At 48.9% G+C, this 19,009-nt stretch overlaps 1 protein-coding gene across 8 annotated transcripts in view; it reads right to left on the bottom strand.

Annotated features, from left to right (window-relative positions):
- GPATCH8 (G-patch domain containing 8) overlaps positions 1–18,498 on the bottom strand; it is a 55,454-nt gene extending 36,956 nt beyond the window's left edge. For all 8 annotated transcript variants that reach the window (XM_027445783.3, XM_027445782.3, XM_027445780.3 and 5 more), the window contains exons 1-2: positions 18,338–18,498; positions 3,659–3,733 (exon numbers count right to left, since the gene is read on the bottom strand). Coding sequence is in view for 1 of the 8 variants with exons in the window: in XM_027445779.3 (XP_027301580.1) it covers positions 3,659–3,733; positions 18,338–18,382 (120 nt within the window). In the remaining 7 variants the exon portion in view is untranslated. The remainder of the gene's footprint in view (positions 1–3,658; positions 3,734–18,337) is intronic.
- Positions 18,499–19,009: the final 511 nt, after the last annotated feature.

Below are 19,009 nucleotides of genomic sequence, written 5' to 3'. Positions count from 1 at the left end.
GCTTGGTTCGACTCCCTGACACTCTGTATGTGGTCTGCGGGGGAAAGAGCTGCTGTCCGGGGGGGGCTCTAAGGGTGTATCGCTATCTCCTACTTGATCTGTACTGCTGGGACAAAGAAAACCATGAATTCACAGCAAGATTCAGTACACAAGTAGAATTAAATTAACGTGAAGAAAATCTGGATTCTATGAAAGCTGCAATACTTTATGACTTCCCGTTTGAAAAACCTGAACTCAGTGCAGTTAAAATATTTTTAAACAAATACATGCAGCTTCTTGAATCAAGGAAAGGCAAAGTGCTCTGATTTTCAAGGACACCAAACACCAGTGGTTCCACTGACATGACCAGTCAGTGTAAATGCAGCATCTTTCAAGCCAGAAGAACAACAAAAATTGTTACTTGCAGGGGAAAAATAAATATTGGTCTTTGCAGCTATGAAGAGTTCATTGATAGGAAATACTTTCTTCAATTTAGTAATGGAAAATAGCTGGCTTCTCACTTCGGCTACGTACATCCACTAGCTCGTGTCAGCTCTGTTTTCCATAAATATACTTTGATTATAGTCGCATGTTTCAGTCCAGACATCTTTGGCCTAAACAAGCTGTACAAAGCAGGATTTCCACAGGAACAAAATCCTAGTGCGCTAATTGAGGACACATTTCAACATTGTAATGATCTGTAGACTCCCAAACCTATTTTCCAGCCACCTTTGAGTTGCATGCTGTAGCAGTACAGTCAGCACCTCTCAACAGATAATGCTGCAGAGATGGATCTCACTTCAGCGGTGATAGTCAAACAAGTGCTTCCAGTGAAACCCTCTGCCCTGTGGGATTTCCAAATGCAAGCTGCCTTTAGAGAGCTTTCTTATTACTAAAGAGATGTGAGAAGCTGCAAGAAGCACATTTAAGAGAATATACTTAATCCACTGTGATCTGTGGAGTAACTGAACTTTAAACTTTACCTGGGAAGTGCTTTGATCTGCTATTGTTTTAAACACCCTCCTTTGCACAAAGACATTTGTCATCCAAACTAGTTCCACAATGTGGAACAGGCTCTTGCTCATTGCTAAGAGCAGATTCCTTTGTAAAGGTCAGCTGAATTACTAACAGTGAGCTGGGTAAGGATTACAAAACAATTTGTGAATAAATGTTAATATTGCAAGTATTTAGATGTGTGGCATTTGCAAGTTATATACTTGTACTTACTCCTTCCCTCCCAATTTCAGTTCAAGCCTGTTATGCACTTTTGGGTGGGCCAACAGCATGAAATACCTGAAGCCAGAAAAAGCAGCGTGAGCACCACGCTCCTAGTGAAAAATCTCGCAGGACAGGTACACCAGACTCTGACAAGGAAACCACTCCTTTTAATGTGTGCAATTTGCCAATTTCAAAAGCGCATGGGTCATTAAGAGGGTGGGAGCAAAATCGTCATTGGTGGCAGGAAACCTGACAGAATTATTTGTACTTCCCAGCTACACTTTTTTTTTTTCCAAGAATCAACAGTGTACCTAATGAAGATAACATAAAGATTTTTAAAGCGACTGGTTTGTTTCTGATGGCACTTTTTAAAAACCAGACTTGTCTACACGTCAGGGAAAAACCAAGCCACTGTGCAGCAGTTGCAGCTTTTGAATTCTGGAACTAGCACACAAAGCCAGCTCCAGCACGCTCCAACACAGAGCACGGTGGACGTGACAGTGCAGAACACACATTTTATGACTTCTGTGACTTTTTGCAAGAGCTCAGTGTCCCAGGCTAAGGATTTTTCTCCTCAAATGCTTGTTTCTCTTAATAGATATTAAAGAAGGTGTGTGTGTGGGGGGGTTAAAATAAGAACTTGAGGTTTTACCTTTTTCTTCTCTTAAGGATTAAACCATTCTCGTCTCCATCAAATGCTTTTCAAATTTAACCATAAGGCTACACTGCATATATTAAAGCCTACAATGAAGTTGGAGTAACAGTAATAATGCCACAATATTTGGATGGTGATATATGCATGAATGAGATACTAAAGCTGCAATTTAATTTCAGTTTTCTGCCACAGTTCAACATTAATCAAACTGCAACAAAAGATTACATTTGCAGGTGATTCAAGATGCACTGTCTGTGTGCTCGTTCAGACTTTACATGCCTCCGTAGGCATCACTTCCTTCAGGATACCAAAGATTCGATCTATGACCATTTCTATTCCCCTGTTTGGAAAACATTTAGAAAGCAGATAACCAGGCTAGTCTGTAGGTAGTATTTTAATTATTTTGTAAACGCTAATTTCCAATGTGGCACAGAGTAGGTAGGGTACCCATGAGTATTTCTCATTATATCTACACAAGAAAACAAGCTTGGCATTTTAATTAAAATCCCCATGTCACAGCATAAGATTAAAGTATTCAGGAAAACATTGAATACAAATTCCCATCTCTGCAGCATTATCTCATGCGTCATCAATTACTGCCATGCCTAAATCTAGCATCATGCCAGCACATTAAGACAGTAGGTACTATATGCAGTGTTCACTGGACCAGAAGAACAGAAATAAGAAGGGGGAAAGGAAACCCTAGAGAAGAAATTAAAAAAGGCAGACCGTGCAATACAAACCAGATCATGGCTGCTTAGCTAATATGGGCCAACTGCTGCGGAAGAAAAATGTCGAACACCCCAAGTTGTGTAAATTTTTGTAAACATCTAAACACGCACACAAACACACACAACACCAACCTACACATGAATGAAAATATATATTCATCTTTTGCTAACACTAAGTTTCTTCTAAGTGCACACTAACATGAAGAAACTTTAAAATTATTATCTGGGAAAATAAATATTTGAGAAGTTCTAACTTTAACAAAAAACTAGTCTTAATCAGAACACTGCTGGGCAACCCTCCTTTGTTCTTTACCACTTTTCTTCCTCTTGTACTGAAACCGCAAATGAATATTTAAATTGAAAGGCAAAAGCCAAGTGCCAAACTCACGGGTGAAGTTTAGGCTGAACAAGATATCATGCCTAAGACTAGCAGAAGATGTTTTGTAGAGAGAAAAATTAAAAAGCTCCAAAAAGCTTAAAAAAGTAAAACTAAACAAAACTTAACTTTCCCCATCTATTGGCTGTACTCTCCATACCTAATTCAGAGGTTTTTTGTTTGTTAAATGAAAAATACTTTAGAGAAACTCCCATCACAGTTTCAGATTCATGGGGAAGAGCTGCTATACTAATACTAATGCATCCATGTTTCCATACTGCCGGATGTCATCCTAACACTGTTCTTTAACACACCAGTACTAAACCGAAATTAAAAGCTATCAAGGATCAAAATACATTTTACTATGGTCTTCCATTAGGTTCACATAAGAATTATACTGATTCTTCAACAAAATACATAAAGAACAAAATAAGTGTCTACAACTGAATGTATTACTGTAAGTAAGTTCTGAAATATCACAATGAACTAAAGTTTAAGTTACCTACAATTTCAGGAGAGCTACTTCAAGATTAAATCCCTGGCTCACTTAATCTTGGCATGCACTTCACCACAATTAACCCCGTACTGTCATTTTCAAAAAGGAGCCCACTCCTAGCCAATTTGACTGCATTCACATCAAGTACCATCCGATCACGGCCTAATTTTTGGTGGCTTGATGATGATAAGTATGTATCTTACCGATTCTATAGGCTTGTCTAGAGATGCTTGCTCTATCTCCAGGTGCCCTTCTTCATATTGATCAAAGTGATTGCCCTGTAAGAAAAGGAAACTGTTAGCTCTACAGCAGGACACACTGTCCGCGGTGTCATTTCAAGATACAGGCTTGTGCATATGTTAGATTTTATATTTGTTTTACTGGCTAAAAATAAACTAATTAAATACAGCCTCTATTCAGTATGTAGGCTATAGAAAAAAAAAAGTCATTCTGAAACCCAACTGTACCAATTCAATGAGGATCACAAGTTGCAGAAGTCGGTAAAATATCAAAAAATTAAGATGACAACACTTGGGGTGTGTGTGTATATTTTCATTTTGTTTTGTTTTAAAGTCTGTGAAACATTGACTATAAGCACCAGTGCTGGCCAAAACCACTCAGAACAAGAATGAGAAGGAACTGACCCCCCCCCAGCTCCAGGAAGGCTTTTTGTGGGGCTGTTTTTTAGTTTGTGTGTTTATTATTTGGTTCATTTTGTTGTTGCTATTTTTTGTGTTTTGTTTATTTGTGTTGTTGGTTTCTTTGGTTTATTTCTTGTTTGAGTTTTTTGTTTGTTTTGTAAAGGCTTTCCTTGCATCAGGAATCCAAACTGCTTGTAGCATGCGTGTAATTTCACGCACCTCAAGTCAACCAAAACCCCCAGCGGTACCGCAGGAAGCCCTCGCTGTGCCCCAGCACATGGCCATGGTCTGAAGCAGCCCCCTCCCTGCACCCCCAGCCGCACAGTGCCAGGTGAGCCCAAGTGACCAACACCAGAAACCGCTGGGTTCAGTGCCACGATCAGCCTGCAGACACGTGGATGCACCAGGAGGGAGCATTTTGAGCGCAGTACCTAAAGCCGCTACGCAGAAATGGTAACGGCCAAACAGATGAACACGTCTGAGCAAAGAGGACCAAGAGACGCACAGCACACTAATACAGCGTGCAGATGCTGACAGGGCAAAGAAAAAGCTACAGATAGCCATAAATCCCATCCCCTTGCTTCTCTACACTCCTGGATCAACTCCGTAGGATAGCTGCAGCCCACAAGGTATCTGCAGTCCGACAGAGCGGCCACGTGTATAGGAAAAGGAAGCAGGATTATTGTTACTGTGTGCCACACCTAGCTCCCCCCCACACACACCCCACACGTGCTTCAGAATCGCTGACGTCTGAGCGGGGCCACCCAGGGCCCCACGGAAGCGCAGCACAGCAACGATGGCAGCCGGAGACCAGCGCCACGCGCCCACCGCAGGGCAGAACCGAACCTCCCTGTCCTTCCGAGGCACCGAGCAGAGGGGCTCCCAAGCTGGCTCCCAAGCTGGGGAAGCAAACGCCGACGGCCTGGAGAGCAGCCACCGGTGCTGGAACACCCTCAGCACGAGTGGCCATTTCAGGAAAATCCATGTCTCTGTTGGAGCTTCTCAGAAGCCTCAAATTCCTGAAATTGCGAACGCTGTGAACCATTTTTGGCCATTCGCTATGTTTACGACGCATCACTAACAACCACCGCAGTTAATACACATCCTGGGGGGGAAAGGGGGAGCGGGGTCCCACTTGCTCACTGCGAGCTTGAAAGCAAAGCCGAGAGGTGGCTGCTGGAGGGATCAGGCCCAGGAGGGGCTGCTTCTGCAGCTTCCCAACCTCCCCCGGGCACTGTGCAGTGTCACGGCCCCATGCAGCCACCAAAGGCTGTCACCGTCCCTTTCCCAGTGGGACCAGAACCCTCAGCCAGTACCAAACACGTGGGGATTTTTCCTTGCATTCCAGATCCACAATTTCTTTGAGCAGGAACACCTTGCACCGTTGCCAAAAGAAACATGTTGTTGCTCTCCTCCTTTCTACCACCACCAGTTTTTCCTTCTACAAAAATTTTAATGAAAGCCAGCATGAGAAAGAGCAAATTACAGCTGTAATGGACTGCCTCTTGGAAGCTTACAAGCCAGACAACAGCCTCCAAAAATCTTCTGAAACTGGAGTTCCTAGCCAGTGATGCAAATTTGCGAGAGCATCCTGACAGAAACCTGCTGCCAAGAAAACGTGCCTCAATACCCCAAATTCTGCCCTATCCATCACCCGCGGGGCACAGACAGCTCACACAGGCCACGCTCTACACCCAGCAGTTCTTCCCCATGTGCCCAGAGCAGATTCGGGATTTCATCTGCAGGCAGCAATCTTTTTCGGACAGCCTTCAAGAAGCGAGCTAAAGGCAAACGCACTGTGCACGTGCAATCCTTGAGCTGTGTACAACAAAAATCAGTAGCTTTTGGAGCCGGGCACAGCACAGATGTACACAGCGTACACGGCTGTGCTGTGAAGCCCAGCCTCCCCGTAACAGTGCCCAAGAGAACAAAAGCAGTCAAGAGCATGTACACTGCTGATGAATTCGTACTGTCGGCTGCTGCACGTTAGTAAAGCTTCATGTACAACACTGAAATCCACAAAACATTTAGATAACGAGCACCTGAAACACTCCCAGCAAAAGCCAAGTCACAGGCTGCTTTTCCCCCCCCCCGTTCATTTCACGATGTGATTTCGCTGCCTGCAGATAGCTCAGAGTATGCCAACTAAATTACCTGGAGCTGGCAAAATATTTCTGCCTACTCACTGTCTCCTTCTGTGCACTGCCTGCCAACATATTTACATTATTTTTTAAAAAGGCAAGGGTCAATTCCACTCTGAAAGCACACCTTGCTGATTTGAGGCTTTACAACTCTATTTGTCTTCGCTTAAAAAAAAAAAAAAAAAAAAAGTCTCCTCCCAGAAGCTATGCAGGGGACTGAACAGACCAGAGACAAATGCAAAGAAGCCAAAAAGCAACCAAAGCTGTTCCAAGTCCCAGGATCTCACTGTTATCTCCTTTATGTCCCTCAGGATTCATTTTGTATATTTGTGTACTTCCTGGGTTTTGCTGCCGGTAATGGCAGTGGAGCCGGGCTGCCTGCTTTTACAAGTAGCAGCACTACAAATGCCTCGTGTGTGGAAGCAGGCAGGGCGCTTACCATCACCCCGAACTCCTGGGTAACACAAATTCCCTCGGCACACACTGCGCCGAGCCCCGGGGGATGCCGACACCGCACTCACTATATTAGGAAGTTGTCTGTCCCAGGCCTGGCAATTTAAGCCACCAGGGTAACAAAGCGTCCAAACCAAACCAAAAGCAATGCGCATCACAGGGAGCGTTCTTTTTCAAGACTTAACGCAGACAATTAAAGGAAAAATCCTCTTTCTGCCATCAAGTAGCTCACCCTGGAAAAAAAGCCAGGAGGTAATCCAGCAGCCACACCGAGGTCAGATCTCTGAGCGTGTTCATCAGAGCAGTGCCTAAGGAGCAAGCAGAGAAGGGGCTCTCGCTTCTGCTGTCACAATAAAGCCTCGCTAAAGCGGTGCTGCCTGCCATGGCGTGATCAGAGGCCTTTTGGAGCCGGGACTCCATGGGGCTGAGGCAGCACAGTTTGTCCCTTTGCTTCCTCAGCCCTGGAGCTGGCTCTGAAACAAGCTGGGGGGAATTCAATCTGTTGTCTTTGTTTTCCAGTTCCTCAACCTGGCACATCGAAAGGATCCATTTCACATTTCTGTGCCGCTGTGTCTTAAGACAATGAATCAGAGGAAGACAAAATACTTTAACATTTAAGTCTAACAATTAATTAAAACCTAAATGTTGAATCTGTTGAGAATAAACTGCATTTCTGGCAGATGAGAACTGTAAGCACAGACCATGTTTTAATACGAATTTAATCTGCATCTTCTGCAGACTTGAGCAATGCTTCTCTCTTCAGAAGAAACCTTTAAGTGTAGATAGTAATTCAATCCCCACCGAATGGGCACCAGATCATCAAATAATGGCCACATTAAAAAAAAAAAAAAAAGAAAAAACAGTGCTTGTTCAAAACCTAGTCCCAGATCATCTTCCCTGTGTGACTGCCCCACAGAGATGCTAAATCCTGGCCCTGCCAGCTAACGAGGCCCCTGCCTGCTCCAGCAGCACACTCCCCAGGGCTGAGCACAGCGCCCTCATCCCTCGCACCCCCTGCCCCCAGCTCCAGGGCTGTACCGGGGCCTCCCAGCTCGGGCGCTGTCACACAAGACGTGCTGCACTGCTTTCACTGCCTCCGTGCAGCTGCTAGCCCCATCCTGAAAGAGCAGGGCGAGTAAGACGATGGGCTTCCACTCCAGCACCCTTCACTGCTATCTGTAGCACTCCGTGCTGCAGCGAGGGCTCCAGCCGGGCGCGTCACTGCAGTCATGATGAAATCCAACACACCTGACTGCTGGGATGAGGAGCGAGGGCAAGCCTTTCACACCCACACACTTGCTCCACACTGCACAGCAGCTGTTGGGCTTGCTGCATTCCCCTCCAGGAGCCAAGATGCCCACAGCCTGTGGTTCACCTGGCTGCATCATCTCAGCTCTGCAGCCGCCGCCCGGTCACTCGCAGCCCCGTGCCCTTTCCTTTCCCCTCCTCTCCCCGTTGGATCCGTGCACGAAGCTCTCAGCCAAGCCCTGCGTCTCGGAGCCCTCGCATGCTAAACGAGCAAGTCTGGAGCACAGCTTCTGGAAGTCAACTAGCAAAAGCTGCCTCCATGTGGGATTTTGGACCATTAAACTCCCTTACTTGGGCAGCAAATACGTGGACCTTCCAGCCCAGTAAGTCCCATTTTGTCCAAGACTAAATGGACACTGGGTTTTCTGAAACAATTCAAGTGAAATAACCTGAGGGGAAGAGCACTGCTGCTTGTTTCTTTCTTCAAAGGTCCCAAACATTGTAGCACTGAGACCTGGCAAGTATAATTTCAAATTTTAACAATTTAATCACACTTCTAACCCAAAGTATTTAGTGTGAACAACTGTTGCCACTAAACAGCTCGATACAAGTGAAATTAATTTGGTGTTTTATGCCCACTTGTCAGAGTAAGCTGAGGATCCCGGAATTTACTTTGGCCCCTGTAGGACAGCAGCCGGTCACCTCCTCGAGGCAGGCTCTCACAAAGGCTGGCAAAGACAAAGCATCTAAGGGCCCACAGATCTTCCTAGGAAAGAAACTCCTTTTAAAAGCATCTTCACAGCTACAAGGCAGAAGAAAAACATGCTCTCCCCTTCCTTCTCACCTGAAGGGTGGATCCAAAACCAGGCCAGACATCCAAGCACTGCATTTTCTAAGTCACCTACAGCATCACCACCACGAGGAAAGGACGATGAGTCACTCGACTGCTTCAAGGCTATTAAACCTCCCTGGATATTAATTATCGGACTGCTCTTTACGATCTGTCCAAACACAGAGGATATTAAGATGTCAGCTTGCAGAGCGCATCCCATGCAGTGCACATTCCTGATGGGAATTAGTGGTTTCTTTTACAAACAGCTGTACGTTACCCATCTAGTAAGTGTGGCAGTCCACAGCTCGGCAGCTAGGCTGAGCATTTCAACGCGGCACTCCAGTGGAGAGAGCAAACGACAACAAAAAAGGAGCATAATGGAGATGTGAAAGTGATGGCTTTCTTTCAGAACGCTTTCGTTCAGCTGCCCTTCCAGTTACTGCTCAACAAGAGAGCTCAGTTACAAGAACACTATTGCTAATGTAAAAGCAAACAATGGAAGCCACAAAACCCAACAGAAATCAGAGACAAAGAGCCTACAATGTGAACACCTGGGGGAAATCCTGCCTGCTCCAGACTCGCACAGACAACTGCAAGCAGAGCTACGGAGGTGAAGACTCCAGCTCACAACCACACGTCCGTGCTAAGGGCACTAACATCAGCACTGAGCAAGGAGGGAATGCACAGGACACAGTCACTGAGATGTCAGAGCCGACGCGATCTCTATTTCCACGATTACCTTCCTCCAGCTCAGGAGGGTGTACAGCAACACGTTCCCGTGACCATGCATATAATCTAAAGAAAAGAACTTGGCAGAAAAGCCTCACTATACTCATCTTCGTTATTTCTTAAATGCACTGGAAAAGAGCACAGCATGATCACGATTTTTAACTGCATTCAAAAAGAGCACAGCGTGTTCAAAAATTAAGTTTTCACACTGGTGAAACATCAGAAAGACTCAGAAAACAATATTTATAGTCCATTTACTTTAGAAAATGGAATTTTAAAACACTAAAGCAAATTAGCACCACCTGTGCATATTCTAGTTATCTAAGAATTTTCTCAGTAAACCTTAAATTCTCAAAATACTAAGCCAAACCACCAGAGTGGGCATTGTTACCCAAAAATGCCACTTTAAAGTGCTTAACCAAACACACCCCCACTTTCTGAAAGCTCTCAAGGCATTGTTATAAAATAGCAGAGGAGACACTAGGAATGGCCAGGAAGAGCTGCTGGTACCCACAGACAAGGCCATGGCGTGGTGCAGACCACGTTAGTTAGCTACGAGTCACAGCAGTTTTTGCTCCACTCTCCAGTGCCCGCCTGTAAGCACAGCTGATGTCTCCTGCAGCCATCCTGGATCAGGTCAGCACAGACAGGAGGTTTCAGCAGCCAAGCTGGAGCAGCACCCGAACACGTCTGGGCAAACGCCAGCTCTCCGCTGCCCTCGCTGCCTGCCTGCACGCAGCTGGTACCTTCCTGGGTAAAGAAAAAGCCTCACTGACCCCAGGAACAGCCGTCCCATTACATTTAATTAATTAATTTTAACAAGGAGTTGGAATAGTTGAGAGAAGACAGGGCAGCCCAGCTTCCAGCATCAGCTTCCAGGGCTGGCTGCAGCCCAGCAGCCTACCCAAATTCTGCTGCTCCAGCAGCGCTGCAGCGAGGCAGGGGATGGTGGAGCCGCGTGAGAGGAGCTGAGGGAGCAGCACCAGGCACTCTCACCTAAACCAATGGCTCCGCCAGCCTCTGTATTCAGGAAAGCACAACCTACAGAGGTCTCACATGGTGTTCTGCTTTGCCTCCAGCTCTTTTCTCATAAAAGCCTTCCTGGCCGGGTCGCCTGGTACAGAGCCACCGGCTTCACACAGCCCGAGCTCGGTGGGATGGGAGAAACTGACTGCGGGTACAGATGGAAGGAGAAAAGCCACGCGTGCCCAGGGCCGCCTGCACGGCCCTTCAGCCCTTGTGCAGGGCTCCAGCGTGGCCAGCCCCACCGCTGAGCCCAGCCATCGCAGACGTGAGTTGGTAGCTGTTAAAACCAAATCAGGCACACCACAGCTAATCAACTGTTTACGGCACGCAATCAAGACTTAATGGGTTTCTAATTTCTCTGCAAGATCCATACTGCCGAATGTATGCTGACTGCGAATCTCAGGCGGTAATTTATGCTGCCCTTATAAGCTAAGCGGGACCCAATGACTCCACACGATGGAAAATCTCCAAAATGTAATTGATGCAGACAACCGTGGTGATGTTCAGAAATCCATCCAGAGAACTCAAAAACAACTCCTGCAAAGCGTAGCTTAGAAATGTTTCTTGAATATTCATTATGCACCGTGAAGATGCATTCTGAAGGCCAATATATGCTTACGAAGACAACTCCATCCAACCCTTCGCTCACATAAAGAAGCTCTCTTGGACACTTTTAAAAGTCAAGCAGTTCCATGAAATTACAAGAAGTAGTGATACAAAACCAACGTGGTACCTGGAAAGCTTTTGTTAATGTTTCCCAGAACAAAACCATTTTCTTTTCCCCCATCGTTTCCTGAAATGACTGCAAAGACTTAAAAAAAAAAAAATAAAAAAATTGAAGTGATCCTTTTCCAGCAACGCAGACGTAAAGCAGCCACAAACAACAGCTCGTGTTTTCACTGCCTTCGGCACACCATAAGGCATTTCCCTAGTCCCCTTCCTGTACATAAGCAATGTAGGTACGGACAACGTACACCTTCACACCCTCAGAAATAGCTTAATATTTGCAGTCAACATCTTGTGAGAGCGGCAGCAAAACCATATTTTAGGCAAACACACAATTATTTTGAGAGTACTTCAAAAGAAAATCCTCTCAAGTCAATACAACAAAAGCAATCACTTATGATTTGGATATGAATTTAAATTGGCAACTTTTGAAAGCACCTTGTAATTACATGTTGAGATGCTGAAGGCACCTTTTGTTTAGCTACCTAAAAATTAATTTTGATGGTAAAATTCTGTTAAGTCTAAAAACGTTGGAACAACACTCAACCAGAGCACATTCGGGACTACTGGTAGGTCACAGCTTTAAACCAGGAAAACGTGCAGATAAAAACCTCGCTAGAGCTGTCCCATTTCATGTCCTACGGCTCACAGGTAAACAGCTTGTACAAGGAGTGGAAGCCACAGGCAGGTCCCTGCTTCGCAGTGCTTTGCAGTCTTTGGCACCAACCAAGAACAATTTAATGTCTTTCAGATTCCTTCTGCCACCACCAATGCCAGCACTAAATCTGCTCCTGCACATGAAGAACGCTGTTCAGCTCTTCAGCACTTCCAGCACCTGTACTGGGGAGCATCAGCACTGGTCTACCTCACCCAATTTTCTCTTAGCCTCGTCTCAACACAGCGATGCAGAAGGTGCTGCAGCTTCCAGCACCCACATCCTCATCACCATCAAGGACTTTCAAGCAAGACAAAGGGAAAATACAAAATACCCCGCTGGGTGCTAGTCAGTTACTGTCTAGGGTCCAACTCGTTCACCACCATGTGCTTGCAAGTATTTCTAGTGGCATCTTTTAAAACATAATAAATGGTGTTTGACTTCCTAAAGGATCGCTTCTGCACCAGAACATCACAGGACAGCTCGCTCAGGAGCACGCAGGATGGACTCAGGCTCCCAGGTCCCTCCATGAGACTTGCTGCCACTCAACATTTCTATCACCAGCCAGCAGGGAAAGCCCAGTAACCGTCAACAGAACCCACAGCTCGTGCAGCCTGCCGAGCAGTGAGCAACACCACGGACATGTCTGCACAGAGCAACCTGAGCTGCGTGCCAGTGACCTGTGTGCAGCACAGCAAAGCCTGCGCAAACCCAGCGCGGGGCTGCAGTGAGAGGGCCGGGACCAAAGGGAACCCACGCTGCTGGCACCTGCTCCACGCAGCACAGCATCAAAAGGAAAGAAACATAACCCAAGGGCAGCTATAAAGGAATGGCAAATAAAGTAGTAAAAAATATGGTTATCTCCGCACGTCATACAGCTGGGAAGTGTTCTAGGTTCTGCCGTGCAAGTCTTCCAGTCACACAGGAAAGGCTTTGGGAAGTGTTACGATGCCGGAAGCCAAAACACCACAAAGGGAACAGTAAAATGTCCTGCAGTAACAGGAGTCAGAGCCCGCTGTGACAGCTCTCAGAAGAGCCTGGAGCTAAGACATGAACGTTGTATATGCCCTTGTAAGAGGCATGGCACAAACAAATTTCGGCACAGTAGAGAAAGACTTAACACGGAAAAGCGGATAAAAGCTGAAAACAGAAAAATCTGAAGAAAAAACAAAGGCAGGGACACCTTTCTTTGGACAAACTCCTGGAAGAACCTCCAATGGAAAACATTGGCTGCTAACAGCTGTCTTCAAGAGATACTGTAGCCAAGCACTCGTTCCTGGTCTCAAAATGGGGTCATATGATGGAAATCAACAGGTAAGCAATACCCAGATATTTAGAGCGGACATCCTAATATTGACTTCTGGCTTTAAAACTCTGAATGGTTAAAATCTCAGAAGAATTAATTACTCCTGGAGCTGCCTGAAGATGGAAAGTACTAAGAACTACTGAGTTTAAAAGAGCACAACAGAAAGAGGCATATCAACCACAGAAATCTTGGCCAAGAAGTGCACCTGATCAGGTCACGTCCTAAAGCCTGACGACCCCATGCAGCAGGTGCCTGGAGGCCAGTCAGGACGGTTTTGCTCTGGGGCAGGGGAAGAGGGGGGCTCACAAGAAGCTGCGATGGCTTCGACACAGTTTGTCAGCCAAAGGACAAAAGTTTCCTTTCCCACCTAGTTAGCCTTGGCCGCAACAGAACATCACTGCACGAGAGAAGAAAAAGAAGTGGCAAAAAATGTAATAGGGAAAGGTGCAACCCAGGAAGCAGCAGGTCTACAGAGACTTCATTTACCCTGCAAGTTCCAAAACTTCATGTCCAAGTTCAGCTTTTCCTGTCATCTAGAACTGAAAGCCATACTGTTTGATCTACTTTTTAACCCATTTTCCCCCAACTTTCTCCTCCCTTCCATGTTCACGTAAACAGACAAAAACCAGTTGTGGTCCCAATGCTCCCCCTTTGCCCACCCAAGGGGTCTGTGCGTCCTGCCAAGGAGGTAAGGACAGAGCTCGTCCTGTGCTGTAATGCCAGACATTCAACCACGGCCTCACGATAAACGAGCATCTCCAAACAACGCTAACAGATTTCAGAAAAAGTAAGATTAATTCTTAAGACAGAAAGCACGCCATGGAAGAGGGCTACCTCTTGGCCTGCTCCCAGCTCCATTTATCTAAGGCAAATTCAGGCAGAGGGATCTTGTGTCGCCCCAGCTCGGGATATCATGTTTTGCAGTGACTCCACTCCTATTCTTTCCGCCATTCCCCCACGTTACATTTTTTCTCTTCCCAGATAGCACAAGAAGACAAAAGAAAACAGCCTTATTCATCTCCCTGCCGCGCAGAGAAAAGCCATTGACAGACTCTGTCCTACAACCCGCCAGCAGCCCCGGCCTGCTGCAGGCTATAAAAACCAAGCAGGTTTGCCTTAGGCAACGTGTACAAGGTGAAGCTGCCGACAGCCCGGAGGATCTCGCAGGACTCTGTGCTGCCCGCCCAGATGCTGGCGAGCCCAAGGCCTGCTCAGCCCCGCTTCTCACGTACCTGCCGGGCTGCCAACGCCAAGGCGCAAAGCCCACGTCCGACTTGGGCTGCTGGAAGCACAGAGCGGCTACCAACAGCCACGGGCTCGAGTAGCTCTTGGAGAGTTTGAGGAAAAAAACTTGTCTATCTCCGTGGCGTAAGCAAGAGGAGGGGAACCGAAGTCCAGACTGGCCACAATTCAAGCCAGGTTGGAGAACTTGCCTTTTCTGCTTCACGGAAGCGTTCTGCCATGCCACAGACTACACAAGGAACAAAAAAACCCAGAGACAGAACAGCCTGCGTTCCGTCTGGCTAATGATGCAAGTAAGTGCAATGTACGTAGGAAGAGGAAATTATCGTACACATATACACATATGGCTCGTAACATTTCTGCTTCAACAATGCAAAGGAGAAGGAGAGAGCAACAAAACATTTTCTCAACATCTGTGACTAACTGGGAGCTCCGCTGGATCTCAGTGCTGCACAGACATCCGTGGTATTCAGCCTTGGAGCTCAGTCTAGTTAATCTAAAGAAAAAAACACAATTACACAAAAATAACACTAAAAATATGTTTACTTATTGCAGCTGTCTCATGTATTTACAGTGCTTCCAGTAACGCTTTTTAAGACACCCTGTTAGCACCGTCAACAGCTATCGCTCACACTGACTGGAGTCACCGAGGTTCACAAGCTCGGCTCTGCCGCGGGGAAGCCGGTCAATCACGGAGCCTGCGGAAGCTGACAAGTGACAGCCACCCCTCCTAACCAAGGGACCCAGCCCCGCAGTGGCCCACCCAAAAATAACCCTTTGTGTTACAGGGCGGGGAGGAAGGTCAGCATCTATTCAGGTAAGCCTTCAGACTTCTCTTTAGGTTTGGAAATGGTAAGTTAAGAAAGGAGGAAGATGGGTAACATCCTTCCTCCTTCAGTAAATCATTTCATTGCCTGAAGCCTCCCTAACAAGTTGCTGTGCGGCCCTGGTCAGGGAAAGATCAAGTATTTCTGCACAGAGCAAAGCTCAGCACATTTCACTGCAGCTGCCCTCAAGTTGAGCACCTGCAAAACACAGTCAAAGCACCGGGGCTTCCCCTTCCGTTTGTGTAGGGTCTAGGATCACACAGCAAAAAAGGGAAGAGGATCTGTGCCCTCCATGCAGCTTCTAAACCTACACAACACAGCAAAAGCAGGACTTGGCTGCCAGGCAACCCCACAAAAAAGAAAAAAGAAAAAAATACCAAAAAGCAAAGCTCCTAACCACCCCACTGCAGCGAGATTTTCTGATGCCTTTTCCTGCTCCTTTGGCAATTTCAACTTTCAAACCACTCTCAGCTCTGACATTCCTCCCACCCTGCCACAGAGAGGCCTCAGTGACTTGTGAGCACACACTCCTCCCACCCCGTACCACCACCTTTCTCCTTAAGGCTGTCTGACCTTATCCTTGTACTCACTGCTCTTTTCCAGCGTCCCTAACAACCTTCTGACGGAGCGGCCATTCCCTCTGCTGCTTTCTTTACAGCCACATCGCTTCAGCCGCCCCTACTGAACAATCCCCCTCCTCTCCCTGTTTCTCCAATCTTCAGCTGAGCCCTCTGCTCTGCAGCCCAGCTCCCCTCACCCCCTCTCGGTGTTCAGCCCGTTAATACCTTCTGCTTCTCTGCTGGTTCAGGCCCTTTCCCTCCTGAAGGGATTTCCCCCAGCGCTGTGCATTTCCATTCCTGCCTTCCCCCTAATCGCACTGAGCTTCCTTTAGCCAGGCGGGCGGGAGGACAGAACAGCAATCAGCAGCTCGCTCACCTTTAATCCACTTCTCCAGGCATCTCACAAGTGCAGAAACCTGAATATCACCTCTGTAAGCTCTGCAGTGCTAACCTCACCTCTCCCCTGCCCACATCAATGCTCAACTCACAGCCTTGCCAAGCCAACCCTCCCAAACCCAGACTCTTCCTAGTTTCTCTGCAGCAAGAACGCAGACAACATATAAAGAGACGTCTAAAGAGTTGTTTGTTCCAGCCAGCAGCGCTTTTCCTTCAGTCACATCGCTACTCCCAAGGCGCTTGTCTTTCTTCCAAACAGTTAAAAGGTTCCTTTGACCCATACGCTTTACTCCCGACCTTTTGTTTCTCTTCCTCTCTCGAGGCTGTACACAGCATTTTACTTCATCCAGATCACAAGATCACAAGCAGATCGCCCAAGGATGAGATCTGAGGGACTCCTCTGCGGCCTCCCACACTGCCACCCCCCTCGCCATGCTGCAGCAATCCCAGCTCCAAGCTGGGTAATTTTAGAGCACCAGCTCCCTTTTGTCATGCCTGCTTGGGTCCCAGCAGACGAGCAATAACACGAGGTCACATTCGTAGCCATGCTCTGTCACAGCACAGATAGTTCAGCAGCTGAAGCTTAGAATTAAAACTGCTCTAAATGGGGCGACAAAAAGCTTTCTTAACCCCGACAAAAGGACCTCCAAAGGGAGGCTGCATACAAGTTCATGACTTCACACTAACAGGCAGAGAATCTTATTTGCGGGAGCAGTAATTGGGCATGCTGGTTTTGATCACCTACAAAGGCAGCATAGCAGGTTATTTCCTTTACTCCACACCAATGTTATCTCAAGTCACCTCAGTCTGAAAACAGAGGAAAAAAAGTCAGAAGTAATCTCCAAAAGCGATTTTGAAGAACAAAGAGGAAAAAAATAAGATCCGAAAATCCTTCTTCCGCCAGCAGATTTCTGAAAAATGATTAGCCTGACCGTGCATCAGGGTTCCCTGCACAGACACCCGAGCTCCCACAAATCCAGCGCAACCTTGGCCAAGATATTTGGGCCCCCAGCCTCCCATCCGAGCAGCTCTTTTATAACTCATCACTTTGACATTCTGTCCTCTGCAAGCCTTAACCGACTCCAAATTGTTCTGTACTCGGTTTCTTCCCAGGGGACTGATTCCCCTTTTCCCTTGGAAGGAGCCTTAACACACAAAATGTCTTCTCGCTTCCAGATTTTCAGAGAGAACAGAGAAGTTACCCCACTACAAAAACAAACCCTACCTTTTATTTTAGCCTACGGCAAAAGCACTGAAAGCCTGACATTTGGCAAGGATAGAGCCCTAATTAAAACTAGTGCCCCTTCCTAAAGTTAGAGGAAAACAGGGTTGGGACCGGGTTATTGTTTGCGAGCATGCTCAGCAGCTTTGAAGGTTTTGGCATCAAGTAATGGAGCCCTGCTTCCTCCCTGACATCACCGCACGTTCTCCCTGCATGCCCAGAGCAGCGCAGTGACACAGTAACAGGTTTCGCTGCTACAATTCCTCCTGGTGAAGGCAGGCTGAGCACACACGGACACAGCACCACGCAGAACGCCCCCGCGCAGGGGCTGTGCGGCGGGTCCCGGACCCTGCCCATTTCCTGGCTGCACCCCCCAGAGCCCTGCCCGCTCCCCGGCACCCTCCTCCAAACACAAACTACAAGAAACACCCTGAAACTGCAGAGCGGGCCCGCTCCACCGCCCGAACCAGGAGCTCCAAGGCCCAAGCGGCCCGTCCCGGCACTGCCTCCGAGGCGTTTCTTTGTTCGGCGAAGGCACCGGCCATGCCCCGGCGGGACCCGGGAACCGTCCCGGGGGGAGCGCAGAGCCCGGGAGCCCCACGGGCAGCCCCGCAGCCCCCCCGGCCGCAGCCCGGCCGCTGCCTTTTGTTCCCGTCCCGCCCCCGATCGCCATCGGCCGCCGCCGCCCGGCCCCAGTGGGGCCCTCGCGGCCTGGCCAGGGCCGGGGGCGGCCCCGGGGGTCCGCGCTGTGCCCGCCGCCGGCCCCGGGTCACCTTGGGGCGGCCCCCGGCGAGCACAAAGCCCCGGCGGGGGGGCGGCCGCGGGGCCCCGAGGGGCCTCCCCCCGGCGCCGTTCCCGGGGCCGCCCCCGGCCGTTACCTGGAAGTCCCGGTCCTCGTTGAAGCGGGAGAACCTGTCGGCCATTTTGCGCCGCCGCCCGCCCCGGCCCGGCCCGGCCCGGCCCGGCCGCCGCCTCCCCTCAGCGCCGCGGCGCCCGCCTCGCCCCGCCCCCTCCGCGCCCCGCGCACGCGCCCCGCCGCAGGCGGGCTTGGACGTCACGGCTCGGCCCCTCCAGGAGCCGCCCCCCGCCCCGCGCATGCGCCGCCGGCGCTCCGACGGAGCCCGCAGGGAGCCTCCCGCCCCGCGCGTGCGGGCCTTCCCGCCCTCGCGACGCGGACCAATGGGGCTGCGGCAACCCCTTGAGTGATGGCAGGGAGAGCCAATAGGAGCGCGGGCTCGGTTAACCGCTTGCTGAGGGCGTCGTTGGCTGGGGGGGGGGGGGGGGGTGCGCGTTCCCTCAGATGGGCGGCAGGGGGACGGCCGGGGGTGGGTCCCGCGGTGCTTTCGTGCCCTGAGGGGGGCTCGCGGTGCCCGGCCCGAGGGCAGCCAGGCGGTGCGCCGCGCTGCTGGGAGCCGGCCCTGAGGGCACCCCTGAGGCTGTCTCGCGGTGCCGGGGCCTGGCAGCTCGCAGCTTTCCTGTCCCGTGCCACCGCTGCCTGCGGGCACGGTGCCTGTGCCGCCGGCTCTGCAGCCCCGGCCGCGGGCACAGCG

This window comes from Anas platyrhynchos, chromosome 28 (assembly GCF_047663525.1).
Source record: "Anas platyrhynchos isolate ZD024472 breed Pekin duck chromosome 28, IASCAAS_PekinDuck_T2T, whole genome shotgun sequence".
NCBI lineage: Eukaryota > Metazoa > Chordata > Aves > Anseriformes > Anatidae > Anas > Anas platyrhynchos.
This window is presented reverse-complemented; position numbering and strand designations above follow the sequence as displayed.